Below are 15,709 nucleotides of genomic sequence, written 5' to 3'. Positions count from 1 at the left end.
AGCAGCGCTCCGAAAGCTAGTGACTCCAAACAAACCTGTTGGACTTTAACCTGGTGTTGTAAGGCTTCTTACTGTACATTCCAATCCTCCGCATCTTGGACTGAACAGGCTGTCAAATTCTCACCGTCTGTACATGTTGCCTGTTCAAGTTAATTCCTCCACACCTTCTTCAGAAATAAAAACTAAGACTTCCGGTGGCGACCATGGAGTGAGCGGTCACACATTAGGAGGCTCTGCCCCAGGTGGAATTGCTTTGGACCCTTTACCCTTTTTGCGGGGGAGGAGGGGTGGGGGGGGGGTGGGAGGAGGAGGCTACGCAGGTAGAAAGTGTATTGAGTATCGCGTACTAAGTGGCCGGATTCTCCGGTCTGAAACTAAATGTTGACGCCGGGGCAGGATTGGTGGACTTCTATGACAGCAAAGCCAGCGCCACACCTGAACCGATTCAGCGCCACGTGGAACACGATCAATTCCAATGGAAAACGGTGCCAGGTTCGCTGGGGTCAGGATCGATACTAGAGAGGCTGACAAACTGCAGCTACATATTAGCATTACACTCCCCCACACACACATCCCAGCCAACAAGATGGCACTGGAGCGCGCCCATTCCATTGATGCGTCAGCTGGGGCCAGAGGGTACTGGGGAGGAAGGGGGGGGGGGGGGTTGCTGGAGACACCCATTCGACCCGTGGCACTAAGTTCAGAGTGGGCAGTCAGCCACATGGCCGCCTTGCAGGCTGCGGTAATGGTATTCCGAGCCTGTCCACCACAACTCCACTGCCCACCTCCTGGCCGTCCCCCGCACGTCCCCCCCGGCCATGGCAGAAGCTCCTGGCCAGCGGCATAACTGTCAGTATACTATGATGATGGTGGACACATTCTGGACCCCTTCCCTCTCCCTCAGCAGCCTGTTGAGACTTTTCAAATAGAACTATCGGCTGCATGAAAACACAGCAGTTAAAATTCCTGCTGGACCATGAGGAAATCTGGGGAGGTATTTGCAAAACAAAATCTTTCAACTAAAACTTTACCTCAAATTCTCTCTTAAGGCCTGAGCAGGAGAGCAGCGTGATCCTATGACAGGAAATAAGAAAGGCCCAGAATCCAGCGCAGAGACCGGACACACAAACACCGTGACCCTTAGCTCCGCGACCCTTCTGGCACCCACCCGCAGGTCGCGACCCACACTTTGAAAAACCCTGGTCTAGAACGCCGTTAGTTTTCACAACTTCCCACGTATTACAAGACGCCTGGCCTGCCACAGGACTGAGCTGTCCGGCCATGGCTTCAATTTACTTCCCTTACGTTAACTTTATTTTACTTTGGTTTATTTATGGAGCTTAATGTTACCAGGCCTCAACCTCACTTTGTTTCCCTATTCCTTCTGTTTCTTACTTAAATGTAAATTCTTTTTAAAAAAATGTGTTTTATCTAATTCTCAGCTACTTAATAACTATCCCTAACAGCAGCTTCCCACCACCAATGAACTTATGATTAGCTGTGATCTTTGGTGCTGCTGACTGCCTGTTCTAGAATGCTCCTCTTGCATTCCCCTCTAGGTGCCACTGACTACCTATCCTAGTGTCATCCTCTCGCACTCTGCTCTAGGTGCCGCTGGCTGCCTGGCTGAGGGTCCTCCTCTCACATTCTCCGCCAGTTGCCAATGCCTGCCTGTCCCAGGGTCCTCCACTCACGCCCTGCTCTCAGTGCGACTAACTGCCTGGCTCGGGTCCTCCTCTTGCACACTCTCCTCTAGGTGCTGCTGGCTGCCTGACTGAGGGTCCTCCTCTCACATTCTCCTCTAAGCGCTACCGAATGCCTGTCCCAAGGTCCTCCTCGCACACTCTCCTCTAGTTGTCAATGACTGACCGTCCCAGGGTCCTCCTCTCGCGTGCTCTAGGTGCTGCTGACTTTCCAAGAGCCGGTGCAGATTTGATGGTCCGAATGGCCTCCTTCTGCACTGTAAATTCTATGATTCTATGATACCTGGCTCAGGGTCCTCCTCTCGCACTCTGCTCTAGGTCCTGCTGACTGCCTGGCTCAGGGTCCTCCTCTCATGCCCTATTCTAGGTGCTGCTGATTGCCTGCCTGGCTCAGGGTCCCCCTCTTGCGCCCTGCTCCAGGTGCTGCCGATTACCTGGCTCAGGGTCCCCCTCTTGCGCCCTGCTCCAGGTGCTGCCGACTACCTGGCTCAGGGTCCTCCTCTTGCACTCTATTCTGTGAGCAAAGCATATTTTGTATACAGCACAAAATTAAAAAAGTGCGGATAAGGGGAACAGAAGCTTGTGCATTATAACACAATTTATTATAAAACAGGGAATAACCTGTAAACATACTTTCAATAAAATTCCAAACATATACCTACAAATATTTTTTATTTTCATAGACGTCGTGTAGCTTTAAAACATGTGGATGTTCTATTAACTTCAGGATAGCTATCTCCCGTTCTACCTAAAAGATAAGAAGAGAGAAAAATGACACTCATATTAACAAACCAAAGCAATGAACAGTGCTGTAAGTTAGTGCTAAGCTATGATTATACAGCATCCATTTCTGTATTTTTTTAAAGATAAAACAAGTGTAACTTTTCCATTTCACTGACTACACCGTAGAAATTTACAGAACTGAAACAGCACCTTGTCAAAAGTAACTTCATCAGAGGGTCCGCAAAAATCAATGGAAACTTACATGTCATTATTGGGGATATTGAGCGAATTAAAGGAACCACATACATTATGATCAGAGAGTTCCAACAAAACCTAATATACAACCAGTTAATATGTCAACTTTATTGAGATCTTAAAATAGAATATCCCACCAAGAAACTTTAACATACAAAGTTATCATCTGATCATTTTCAGTTCCAATTTATTCCAGCACATATATTACAGTGGATGGCATCTTTGCCCCCTTCCATGAGGTCATTGAAGCACATATATTTTTATTTGGTATTAAGCAAAAGTCAAAATTACAACCAGATCTGGTATTTATCTCTCATCCGCATAATTTCTCAATAGCCCAGTTGGCTACTTACTGAAAGTCAAACTGAATATCACTACTAAAATGCTGATGGGAAAATTTGAGTGAGGCCTGATCATGGACGCAGACATTTCAGTGCCTGATTAATCCATGTCTGTTTGTTGGAACGCGGGCAGCACACAAATTTCATGTTACCTGGTAATTTGAATAACATCAGCCTGCAGTCCAATGCTCAGTGCACTGCTGAGTGGCTGCATGCCTCAATACGGGGGGAGGGGGGGGGGGGGGGGGGAGGGCGTGGGAGGGGGATTCATGCAAGACTAGCAGCAACTAAAGTTAGGCTGCACTATTTAAAACCAACCTGCACCTCTTTAAAAGTGCTGGAACTGTCTGTAGAAGAGTCTCTCAGCAGGAAGAAGATTAATAATGGCACAACAAGGCAGAGTCCATGCTCCAAGAATCTCCAACGCAACCGAGGCCTTGGGGCAGGAGGTGGACAGGGGGAGAGAGATACTCTTCCCACAGTGGGCTAGAGACTGCCCGCACTGAGGAGGCACAGATAGGTATTACTGTAAACGCAAACAGACTAGCCCCTGGATGCAGTCCGGGAATAAGTTCAATGACCTCACATGAGTAGTTGAGGTCAAATGCCATTGCCTGACAAATGAAACACTAGCTTCACACATACTGCTCCATTCACCAAACCCCCTTTCACTTACTTACCAACAAATTGCAACAAGCACAACTCCTACATCACATTAATGCCTCACCTCAACCTCACACATTTACCACAGTAAAATTGAGTCGATACACACAATGCTCCTGGTATTCAATGAGGTAGGTAAAATGTTTCCAGAAGACCCGTGGTGGGTACCGACTCCAGCTCAGAGCTTTTCCCCCCTCCCCTCCTCCTTCTCGTCCTCCCTCTGCAAGTAGCTGGTCCTCTTCTACGCGGCCTCTACTCCATTTCCCTCCAAATCTTCAGGCCAGCATAACTACTGCCAGAATCTTCCAGCCGTTCCTGCCAGCGGGGTTCTTCCGGTCCTGCCGACGGCAAATTCCCGCCACGCAGTGAACGGCAGCTGCAAACGACAGGAAACCCCATTGATAGCGGTGGGAGCAGGAGATCCCGCCACCAGCCAATGGCGTGGTCACCTCCTCCACCCTCGCAACATGGTGCAGTGGGTGAACCTGAAATCTGGCCTGACAACACCAGGCTTGTGTAGTCTGATTACACTGTTGGAAGTCTCCACTCCACATTAACGTCATCAACTTTAAACAGTTCTGCCACGACCAAGCTCTTCTACAAGTTGATTCAGAGACTGTAGAAATTAATCAGCAGTTCACCTCCGAGTAGTTGATTAACTTTTTAAATAGCGTTGTTTAGGGGGCAAGTCCTTCCTGCTGCTGAATGGATGTTTAGTCCCAACACCCAATTTGGTGGGCAGATTGGGCGTAGATGCCAGTTGGGACCAATAATGGCATCCATGGTAGCAAAACTGTGGGCACTACAAAGCTGAATTTTGCAGTTCTGGTATTCACCGTACCATTCATTTGCTGAGAAAATTTATACAGCTGATTTTTATTGACCATTTCCAACTACTTTCCCGTACCTGTGTAATACGGCATTCTCTAGAGAATTATTGTTAAGTCAATTAATAATCCAGACATGTTTTATGGAAATTCCTGCTTTAGAGACTTTCAATTTGGCAGAGCGTGCCTCTGAGGGATATTAAGGTACCTTCATGTATATAATGGTCCTCATTAACTTTAAATAAAAAGCGTCTCTTAAAATTTGTGGTCAGAAGTAAACTTGTGAAGAAAAACCCATTTGCATCCCTCGTGTGGAATAACTTTACCACCGCCTCAAGCCGCTGGACAGGCTGAAAATGTTCCTGTTCCGCACAAAATGTTTGAAGATTCATTCCCAAGGAGTGGGTGCGACAGGCAATGTCAGCAGTTATTGCCCATCCCTAATTACCCTTGAGAATGTGGTGGTGGGTCATGCTTCTGGAACTGTTGAAGCGCTTGTGGTGAAGGTGCACCCACAGTTCTGTAAGGTGGCGAGTTCCAGGATTTTAACTCAATGACGGTGAAGGAATATCTGGAGTTAGGATGGAGTACGACTTAGGGGGGAACTTGCAAGTGGCGGTTTTCCCATGCGTCTGCTGCCTTTGTACTTTTAAGTGGCAGAGGTCATGGGCTGGATTCTCCGCAGCCCCGTGCCAAAATCCCATTTGGCGTGCGGGTGGAGAATCGAAGTTCCTGACCGAATTGGGCCCGACGCCGCTCCGTCAATTCTCCGGGCCCCCGACCGGCCGAGTTCCCAACGGCGTGGAACTAATGTGGTATGGCCAGTCGGGACTCAGTCCGCGGCCGCCCTGGTGGGGTTGAGTACCGGGGGCGGGCCTAATGGGTGGCCGGGCCAGCGATCGGGCCGGTCCGATGCAGCGGCACGCAGCCGATTGGGGGGGGGGGGCCCTAGCTTGTTCGTGTTGGTCCGCAGTCCGAGTCCGCCATGGCGTTCGCGCGGCCACTGGAGGCCACTGCTGTGTGCATGTGCGGATTCAGAACTGGAAGTGCGGGGGCCCGTATCCACAGCGAAAGCTGCGTGAAGCTCCCCTGGCACCTGCTACCACCCAGAAGGTAAATGAATCGACTTTTATTTTTTGCAGGAAACTGTGGAGTGCAACGCCATTGTTTGTACGCCGGCGTGGGGACATAGCCCCATTTTGGGAGAATCCAGCCCCATGTGTTTAGAAGGTGTGGCGAAAGAAGCCTTGTCGAGTTGTTGCAGTTTACTTTGTACATGATGCACACTGTAACCATGACACGTCCAATGTGGAGGGGCTGAATGTTTAAGGTGGTGTGTGGGCTGCCAATCAAAGTGGACTTTGTCCCGGACAGTGTAGAGTTTTGAGTGTTGTTGGAGATGCATTCATCCAGGCAGAGAATACATCACTTTCCTGACTTGTTGATGGTTGACATAGAATTTACAGTGCAGAAGGAGGCCATTCGGCCCATCGAGTCGTATATTTTTTGAGGAGTCAAAAAGTGAGTTATTTGCCGTAGAATACCCAGCCACTTTCCTGACTTGTTGATGGTTGACATAGAATTTACAGTGCCGAAGGAGGCCATTCGGCCCATCGAGTCGTATGTTATTTGAGGAGTCAAAAAGTGAGTTATTTGCTGTCGAATACCCAGCCTCTGACCTGTTCTTACAGGCAGAGTATTCATAGTTAGCTTTCTGGTCAGTGGTGACTCCCCAGGATCTTGATGGTGGTGGAATTTGATGAGGGTGATACCACTGAATGTCAAGGCGAATTTGTTATGCAAACAAACAAATTAAGAGCAGAGGTAGGCCACTCGGCCTACTCCACCATTCAATAAGATCATGGCTGATCTGATTGTAAACTCAACCCCACATTCCTTCCTACCCCCAATTATCTTTCACCCCCCCCCCTTGTTAATCGAGAATCTATCCAGTTCAGCTTTAAAAATATTCAAAGACTTGCTTGCACCGCCTTTTGAAGAGACTTCCAGAGACCCATGACCCTCTGAGAAAAGAAAATTCCCCTCATCGCTGTCTTAAACTTGTAGACTCTATCTTGTCGGAGATGGTCGTTGCCCTGGAACCTCTGTGGTGCAATCTGAATGAATCTATCTCCTGTGGCAAGGCAGTGCTGCCACACAACACAGTGAGTTCCCTCAGCGTGAAGATGACATGTGGTCTCCTCAAGGATCATGCTGTGGTCATTCTGGCCAATGCTGCAAGATTGGTGAAGAGAGGTCAAGTAAGTTTTGCCTCTGGTTTGTTCTTCCACCACCTGCTATGTCTTTCAGGCTGGGCCAGCACTGGTGTTACCAAGTCACACTTGGCCATGGACATTGATGACCCTCACCCAGAGTGCATTGTATGTCGTTGCTACTCTCAGCTCTTCTTCCAAGTTGTTAACTCATCCACCGAGTGTTAACCCATCCACCAGTCAGCAGGACATTTCCGGGCCCATTCTTGACGTAATGCCATGGGACTTCATCGGGTCCAGCACCAATGTTGCGCAATCCCACAGCCAATCCCTCCCGACAGTGTGCCACACTGTTGTCATCTTTGGTGGATCTGTCTTGCCGGTGGGACAGGATATACTAAGGAACAAAAGCATCTGAAATGTCGCCTGCATGTTAGGATTCCGTGAATACGACAGCCAGTCTGTTGTCTGTGGGACAGCTATCCTAATTTGGAGAAAATCCCCAGATGACAGTCAGGAGGGCTTTGCAGGGTTGGCTAAGCTAGGTGTGCCTTTCCCGTTTCTGAATCTGGTACCTGTTGTATGATCCATGTAACGTTATTTTTTAGTTTTTGTCGTGGTTTAGTAAAACTGACTGATTTGCTACATTCATACATTTTTCACGATCTTGGCAGTGATCCAGTCAGGTCTAAATATATCTTGTGAGAGATTGGTTACAAGTGACTTGATTTCACAAATTAATGATAAGAAAACATGACATATCACAACAATAAACTTGACATTTGAGGCAGTAAACTATATTAAATGTGTGGGTAATAACTTTGTACCCTGACCAGTTAATGGTTCTCCTGTTTATTTTACTGTGGAAGGTGTCAGATATTAAGATGGAAGGTCTCGGGGAAGACACTAGTGTGGTGTCAATGTCAAGCCTCACTAATGCATTAAAGATGATTCCAGGTAGGAGAGTGAATCATTACAGGAACCGATCTAGTAGCGGAGTCATTAAATGCACAGGTCTGTCAATTATCAGGGGTATTAGCTAGGTAAGGTCACAGGTCATCTTGGAACCTTACAGCTGGTGTGAGACGAAGAAAACAATTAAATTCCACCTGAGCAAGTACAGTTCCAAAAATATGCTACTTTGAAGGTAAATATCTCCATACAAGATACTGTTCTATGAGGAACAAGTGTACACCCAGTCCTGGAAAAGTCAGCGGTGGGATTCTCCGTCGGCCGATGCCGAAACCAGGAAAGGCGATTATGTGGAGAATCGGTCCTTGTGCCAAAATAGTGGCCGGCGCCGGGTTCACGCCAAATTGCAATTCTCCGGTCCCTCGATAGCGGCGTCAATGCGTTCCACTCCGCACGTACAGTATCATTAGCAGACCGGACCCAGTATTCTCCGGGGCCTCCGCAATCCTCAGCCTCGGAGAATTCACGACGGTGAAGGTTCACCTGTGCTTTTAAAAACTGGGAAACAGCAGTGGCTGCTGAGGGAGAGAGAAGGGTTCTCCCTGTGTCTGCGTGGGTTTCCTCCGGGTGCTCCAGTTTCCTCCCACAAGTCCCGAAAGGCATGCTTGTTAGGTGAATTGGACATTCTGAATTCTCCCTCCGTATACCGGAACAGGCGACAGAGTGTGGGGACTACGGGATTTCACAGTAACTTCATTGCAGTGTTAATGTAAGCCTACTTGTGATAATAATAAAAACTGTTATAAAAGTGTCCAACATCGCCATAGTGTGCTGACAGTTGTGCCGCGCCCTGGTGGTCTCCTGTCAGGGCCAATCGCCGAACGTGAATCCCATCCCTGGTGTAATATTTTTAGATTCTAGTTTGACCTACCGGAAGGTAATGGATTGAATTATACCTGTATTTATTTTTTCATTACTTAGACATGTGCTCTCATCACAAGGGAAAACAGACCAAAGACCTCTCCGCCGTCGGGATGCTCTATTTTGCCGGCATCCTGGGGGTTTCCCGATGGCGTGGGGCTGCCCCACAATGGGAAATCCCATTGGCCAGCCGGCGAAACGGAAATCCCAATGGCGTGCTGAACTAGAAATCTGGTGCAGCGGGACGGAGAAACCAGCCCCTAGTTTTATCTTTCGATTAGGTTTCTCTTTCAAGTTCCCGTTTGACTATGGAACAATGGGGATTCTCCGATTTTGAGACTATGCCCGGAGGAAGTGTCTAGTTTTCTGATGATAAAGTCAGCGTCGCTCCCGCGCCGATGCTCCGCCTGGTGGGGGTGGGGGGGTGGGGGGGGGGGCTAGCTACTGCGCCATGTAAAACTCCCGGCGTTCCCGACATAAACGGCTGGAGAATTGCCGAGTCCATGGCCACGCATGCACACGGCGACGACCTGCAGCGGCACGCCTTACAACATGCCACCGGCTGCGCATGGACCTGGCCTTCCCGATAGTGTCCCCCTGCACCCCCCTCGTCACCCGCTGACCACCACCCACCAGTCCTCCCAGCCCCCGCTGAAGCCACGTGGTCAGCGGAATGTCTCCGTCTCCCCCCACCCCCCCCCCCCAAACTGTGGCAGCACTGGACACAGTCCGCAGCCACCATGCGAGGTTGACAAAAACTCAGAGCACACTTGTCCCGCGACATCGGGAAGTCGGCCCATCGGGGGTGGAGCATTGGGGGAGAACCTTCTGGTGACGTCCTGAGGCCATCCCAAAGATATGCGTCGTACACCCCGATGATGCCTTCTTGGAGGGGGCGGAGCATCCCAAAACAGGTGCCACCCCTGATTTTGGCATCAAAAGGGATTCTCCGCCGATCACTGAATGCAATTTCGGCATCGGGTATCGGAGCATCTCGCCGAGGAGCTGGGGAAGATTTATGGTGAAGATCATAACTGTTCCTTGCATGTAAACTGCTGTAGCGTCCTTTTCCAAGTGCACAATTGACGTTGGAGGTACACATGTACAAGGAACCAATAAAAATGGGTCTGGTCTTGCGATCATGGAACATCTCACGGTGCATGCCACTAATAGGGCTTTTCCCCACAACCTTCAGCTCAAAATTCTTTTGCAGCATAACTTGCTAAAGTGTGACCAGATAACGGCACAGCGAGCAAAATAGCTATCTGCAACTTATTGAACGGTGGGACTAAAATTACATCTGCTTAACCAATGTGATTTAAGGATTAAGAAATCAAATGACTCAGAAGAAAGGTGAATTAAGGGTCAAGGCAATTATAGAAATAAAAGTAAAGAAAGATTGGATTGAAAGAGAAAGAAAAGAAAAAGAAAAGACAAGGAAGGATACAAAACATTTCAATTTTACAATTTTAAAAAGTCTCAGAAAAATTTGCTACATGCAGGAATGACACTAAACAACTTAAATGGTTCACTTCCTGGGTCAAGTGTGTTGACCGGCAACTTCAATGATCATACTGTTAAAATAGTACATGTGTTCTGCTTAATTATTGCACCGGTAAAATGTTACTTTTTATTACAAGCCCTAACTTTGAATGTACAAGTCCAGCAAAAGTCTAAAGTTTAGGAGGGTAAGGTTTGAGATGCCATTTGTGCAAAGCAAAAAGGGCGAATGGCATAAATTGACAAACAAGTTTGAGGGATTGGAAACTGTATCTCAATCTCCTGAACCTGATGGCCGATATGCACATTGATGACAGACTATGTCGTTAAAACACGGTTATATTTCGAGCAAGAGTTGGCCCATTTTGGTTCTCGCAAACCTGTTGTTTCTCCCGCTTGAGTACAGTATAGGGCTAGATTTTATTTATGCGTGTTCAGTAAATATTGTCAATGTTAGCACATTGTGCTGGAACAAACGTACAATGGCCATCTGGAACTCCTGTCTTACCAGGTCACCAATAAAAGTGGCATACTAGAGCCTTATATAATGTTCCTAATATTATCGAATAGCATGCCATTAAGAAATTACAACACCTACTCTACAGTCATTAAATGAAGACAATTTATTGGCATCAAGCATCCTTGGTCCTATACTCGTCAAATGCAAGTTGCAGCATTGGTGAAAACTATAAACCCCAACCAGAGATCCTGTCCTCACAGCACAAAGGCAATAATTATAGCATGATCATGATTTTAATGACCATATTAACATATCTGTTTGGATGCATGCGGATAAAGAATATTTGAATATATGAGAGCATAGAGGGTTATAACAGCCCAAGTAAAAACAATTTGCATTTCAAGAGTGGCTTCAATATAGGATGTCCCAGAGCACTTCACAGTAGTTTAATTGGATAAGAATTGAGCCAAAGGAGGAGATTGTAGAATGAGTGGCTCTAGACTGGCTCAAAGAGACTGGTTTTATGGAGGTTCTTAAAGGCAGGTAAAAAGGTGACGAGGCAGAGGAGCATAGGTTGATAATTTCAGAATTTGGTTGAAGGCATTATTGGGGCAAAAAGGTGGGGTGTACGCAACAGGCCAAAAATCGATGAACAGCGGGTCTTGAAGGATTGGGGCGTTGAAGAAGGAGAGAGACAGGAGGGGTTTGATTTCTGTACATTCTAGCAAAATGCTAAATAATGCAAATGAATCTTAGGTCTAATTGTTTAAAAGGAAAAGTAATTTAAAATGGTGACTACTTAAATTTACAAAAAAACAGCAAATTCAGAAAGTATAATGGGCTGAAAGAATAGCAGATGGCTTAATAAAACCTGAACATTAAATTCTGCCCTAATTAACCAAGAACAAAGGACAGTCAGCAGACAATAAAGGAGAGTATATTATGTATGAGTACAGTGTTGAAAAACAACTTTCTGACTGACCAAATGCTAAACTGTCAGGATATTATCTTGTCTACCACAAAAAGGATGCCAATAATCTATTACTGTATTCCATTCAACATTCTGGTGGTAATAAGGAGTCAACCATGACAGCCTGGGAAGCAACTTTGAAAAGCAGCAAAGGGTCCAGAAGGGCAAACCTTGAGCTCAAATTCTGAAGCACTAGTGAAAGCCAGCTGGGTTCCACCAGTCCATAATAGTAGGTTGACTGGAAAATTCAGGTGACAGGCTCATTCTTCAAGGTCTTCCATCAAGCTGTCTGTTTTCAGTTCCCCAGTAAAGAACAAGCAGGTAACCATCATCAAATACACATCATTTCACTGATGTCTCTCTTCCACCGTACAGGTGTAAACAAGAGCTTCCTGTAGTAACAAGATGTTGTGATTGAAGGCTTCATCTGTAAGATCATGGCACATTGTGGCTTTCCAATGTTTTGTGTGGGGTGTGAGGGTGACTGGGGGGGGGGGGGGGGGGGGGGGGATTTACATAAACCAGTCCTACCTTCTGGTATGAACAGCCCAAGGCATCTACAATAATAAATTTAAGGATATTACATTTCTGAGGAGTTAATATCTGTGCCTTTAAAATTGTATTAAATTTGCAGCGTGTTTAATAATGTCACAACGCTATTATAATAATCCTCATTAGGGGTTATACCAAATAACTGTATAGCTTTTGAGTTATAGTTCACATTAGTATACAATTTCACATTATTGTTAAATTATTTATTTTTTAAATAGTTCTCTTTATTACACGAGCACTTACCCATGAATTATTGCCACATGAAATGTTAAAATATTTTTAAAGCATTTTGGTCTAGTTCATATGGTAATTTATATTCTGTAAACACAAATATTCAAAATTATCATGATTGGTGTATTTGATTTGGAATATTAGCATCTTGTGTGCTTATATAACAATCAAACATAAATATTTCACAAAGCTAATGTGTTATTCATTGGCAGAATGGCCTGGGATGTCTGATTTCTGTTACATTCCCCTTTTAAAGCTTGTGTGACATGCAACGCATGCCCGTCTTTCTGATGGAACGAGTAAGGCTATAAATCTTTCTATGGTCGCTGCAGGAACGGAGCAGCATCACTCTACAAACTGATTACTGTAAAAGCTGTAAACGCCTTCCTTCTTCCTCTACATCATCACCACATCGCGGATAAAATTCATATCGAAATAATTTATTTTTATCAAAATATAGACCTTCAAAACCACACTAACACACACACACTCCTTCACTCCTCATGTCATGTTCTTGGTGTCGGAGAGTTACGAATCGAGACTCAATGATTTTCAATTCAAAGTGTTTCAAGATGTACTTTTAAAAATGTAATGAATAAAGTTGATATTTCTTGGGGGTGGGGGGGTGAATGATATCACAATGGAGCAAGCAAATGAGGCAGGCCCCAAGAACTACCTCAGCTAGTGCTAGGATTGAACCTATGTTGTCGGAGCCATTACGGAACACAGTCTTAACCAGCTAATTGGCCCGACTCCTCTATACCAACATACAACAGTTTAGGGAGGTAGATTGTAGCTTTAATGACAAAAAGACAAACATGGCAATCCATGTAACCAATTCTATTATAGGGTGATCCCTCTTCAATTACGAAGGATACTAGAAATCCATACACCACAGCATTAATTACTCTTACTGACCTTTGACTCCCAGGGTCCAGTTGCACTGTAAATAGTGCTGTGAGAGCCTACCCTAGAGTGCACTATAGTGGTGTAGAGTATGTTTATGGTTGCAATTTACCGGCCTTGTCACACCTGACTTGGTGACACAACGAGCCGCCTGGGAACCAACGACCTCCCCAGCGAGGCCTCTACCAGGTGCCGTTTATACTGGTCCACACAAAGGTGGGCCAGGTATAATGGCACCTGGGTGGTTTCCCAGGTCATTAGAGACACCTGGATGGTCAGGGACAAGGCAGGGTGGGCCACTGGTTCTCCGTCTGGCACCTGGGCACCTTGGCTCTACCGCCCTGCACGACCAGGGTGCCCGAGTGGCCAAGGGTGCCATTACCAAGGGTAGTAGCCTCATAAAGATTGGGAAGGGTTAAGGGTGTGGGTCCTGAAAGGGGCGTGGGGGAGGCCTGAAAAGGAGGGCCCTCAGTGACCCCATAGCAGGGTGTCCTCACTTGGGGAGGCGTGGGGTAATGCCCATGTGTGGGTTTGGGGAGGGCAGGGGGCGACATTGCCCGTGGGTGATGCTCACTTAGAGATCAGGGCACCTTCCAAAATGACAGCACAATCTCTCAGGAGGAGGTTTGCCAGCGAGTTCAGATCCCCAGTGATGACCAGAAAATCCCACTGTGGGCCGTCACTGCCGGTGCAAAACACGCGGCAGGTTGGTCGGTAAATCCCACCCTATTTGTGGTTGAATAGTGGTGAGGATCTCTCCCAAAAAGCCGATGAGAAACACCCCGCCAAACTTGTCCAAAATGACACATAGTGCGTGATCCAGTGCGTGATCCAATGGCCATGCTGTGTCTGAAAAGCAGCTCGCCGCAATGCAGCGTGGCCGATAGAAGCCGGGAGACCCAAATGTGCATATCAGTCTCAATCTAATATGATGATTCCCGAGGTACCCGAAGCTTTGGGATTCATCCCTTTCGCCTCGGAAACTTTGGGCGAGCGCCGTTCAACATTGGTCCCCGCAAACAAAATGGCACTCGTGGGGATCTCAACAGCACTATCTTCATATACCCTTTCAGTTACTTCATCAAGTTAAGTCAGTCAAGTTAGTCAAGCCTGGTTAGCCTTCATTACATCCATGCTAGATTTAATTTGTTAACCTATATTTCACCAAGCGTCAATACAATTTTGTCCTGGATTAATGTCTCAAAGTGTCTCCATCACTGGCATTGAGTTGAATGGCCTGGAATCGCCGAGTTGTTTCCTCTCCCCATTTTTGAACATTTACGATCTTCTGGTCTTCTGACAGCACTCACATATCGGAGGAGGATCAGAAGGTTGTGAGCAGAGCCTCTGTCATTTCCCACCTTCCTTCCCTCAGTAAGGATGGGAACTGTAAGGACAGATGCAAATTATTCATTTAGTAACTCAGTCATGTCTGCTGCCTCCATAAGATTTTTCTTGCTCCCGAATCGGTGCCACCATTCCCTTGACTACCCTTTCATTATTTATTTGTTTTTTTAAGTGTTCTTGGGTTCTATTTTAAGTCTTTATCCCTGATTTTCCTTTATCAGTTCCCCATTGGTATTCAGCATGGTTCCCCACTGAATGATCAACATCATTGAGGACCAGCATCGATCAGAGGCTTTCTTTACCGGTTTCATTTTAGTCTCTATATCTGTAGTCAGCCAAGATGCTCCAGCTTTATAACCCCCCCCCCCCCCCCCCCCCCCGGAATGTATCTCGCCTGTTCCCGGATAGCTCCACTTTGAAAGCCTCTTGTCGCTCATTTCGTTTTTTACCTGCCAATCTTTGATTCCAATCCACCCAGGTCAGATGCCTTTTCAACTCACTGAAATTAGCCTTCCGAAAATTGAATATTGTGACATTTGAGTTGTCCTCATCCTTTTCCGTAACTACCAAAGTGTTGATATAATTGCAGCATTTGTTTCTGTTGAGCAATGCTAAGTGTTGTTTTCCAGCTTCAGTGTTAGCCATAATCTGTCACTACTTAGAGACAAGGAAGAAATAATCGGAAATATTTGGGGCACAAGATAAGAATGAATAATTCAGCACGTATGATGAATTCCCAATGACTGGAAGCAGTTTAGTTAGGAGCACATTGTTCACCACTGATGGCAGCAGCTTGTGTCACTGGTAAAGCTCACCTCAGAGGTACAAGGTTCTGGTTGAAGCTCCATTCTATAATATGAGAATATAACTTGGGCTCTCACTCCCATGTAGTACTGAAGGAATGCTGCATTGCCGGCACTGCCATCTTCCAGATTGATTACAGAAATATCAACCTGCCAGCTCGACATGATCGAAAAAAGGGCAAGGGATTTTCCCGACTAACAGTCCTTCCTGAACCAACGCCATCACAAGCAGATTAAACAGGTATTTATCTCTTCATTATCATTTGTGGGACGTCGTTGTGGACAATGCGGTTCCTGTGCTTGCTTTCACTACAACACTAATCCATTAGTTGCAAAGTGCGTTGGGACATCCTGAAGGCCTGAAGGATGCTAAGGAACAGCA

At 46.4% G+C, this 15,709-nt stretch overlaps 1 protein-coding gene across 8 annotated transcripts in view; it reads right to left on the bottom strand.

Annotated features, from left to right (window-relative positions):
- The window catches only part of LOC140384654 (serine/threonine-protein kinase BRSK2-like), a 1,379,643-nt gene that overhangs the window by 603,568 nt on the left and 760,366 nt on the right, over positions 1–15,709 (bottom strand). For all 8 annotated transcript variants that reach the window (XM_072466558.1, XM_072466560.1, XM_072466561.1 and 5 more), the window contains exon 3: positions 2,366–2,451. In XM_072466558.1, coding sequence (XP_072322659.1) covers positions 2,366–2,451 — 86 coding nt within the window. The remainder of the gene's footprint in view (positions 1–2,365; positions 2,452–15,709) is intronic.

This window comes from Scyliorhinus torazame, chromosome 10 (assembly GCF_047496885.1).
Source record: "Scyliorhinus torazame isolate Kashiwa2021f chromosome 10, sScyTor2.1, whole genome shotgun sequence".
Lineage (NCBI taxonomy): Eukaryota > Metazoa > Chordata > Chondrichthyes > Carcharhiniformes > Scyliorhinidae > Scyliorhinus > Scyliorhinus torazame.
The sequence above is the reverse complement of the archived record's forward strand: the minus strand, read 5'-3'. Positions and strand labels throughout refer to the sequence as shown.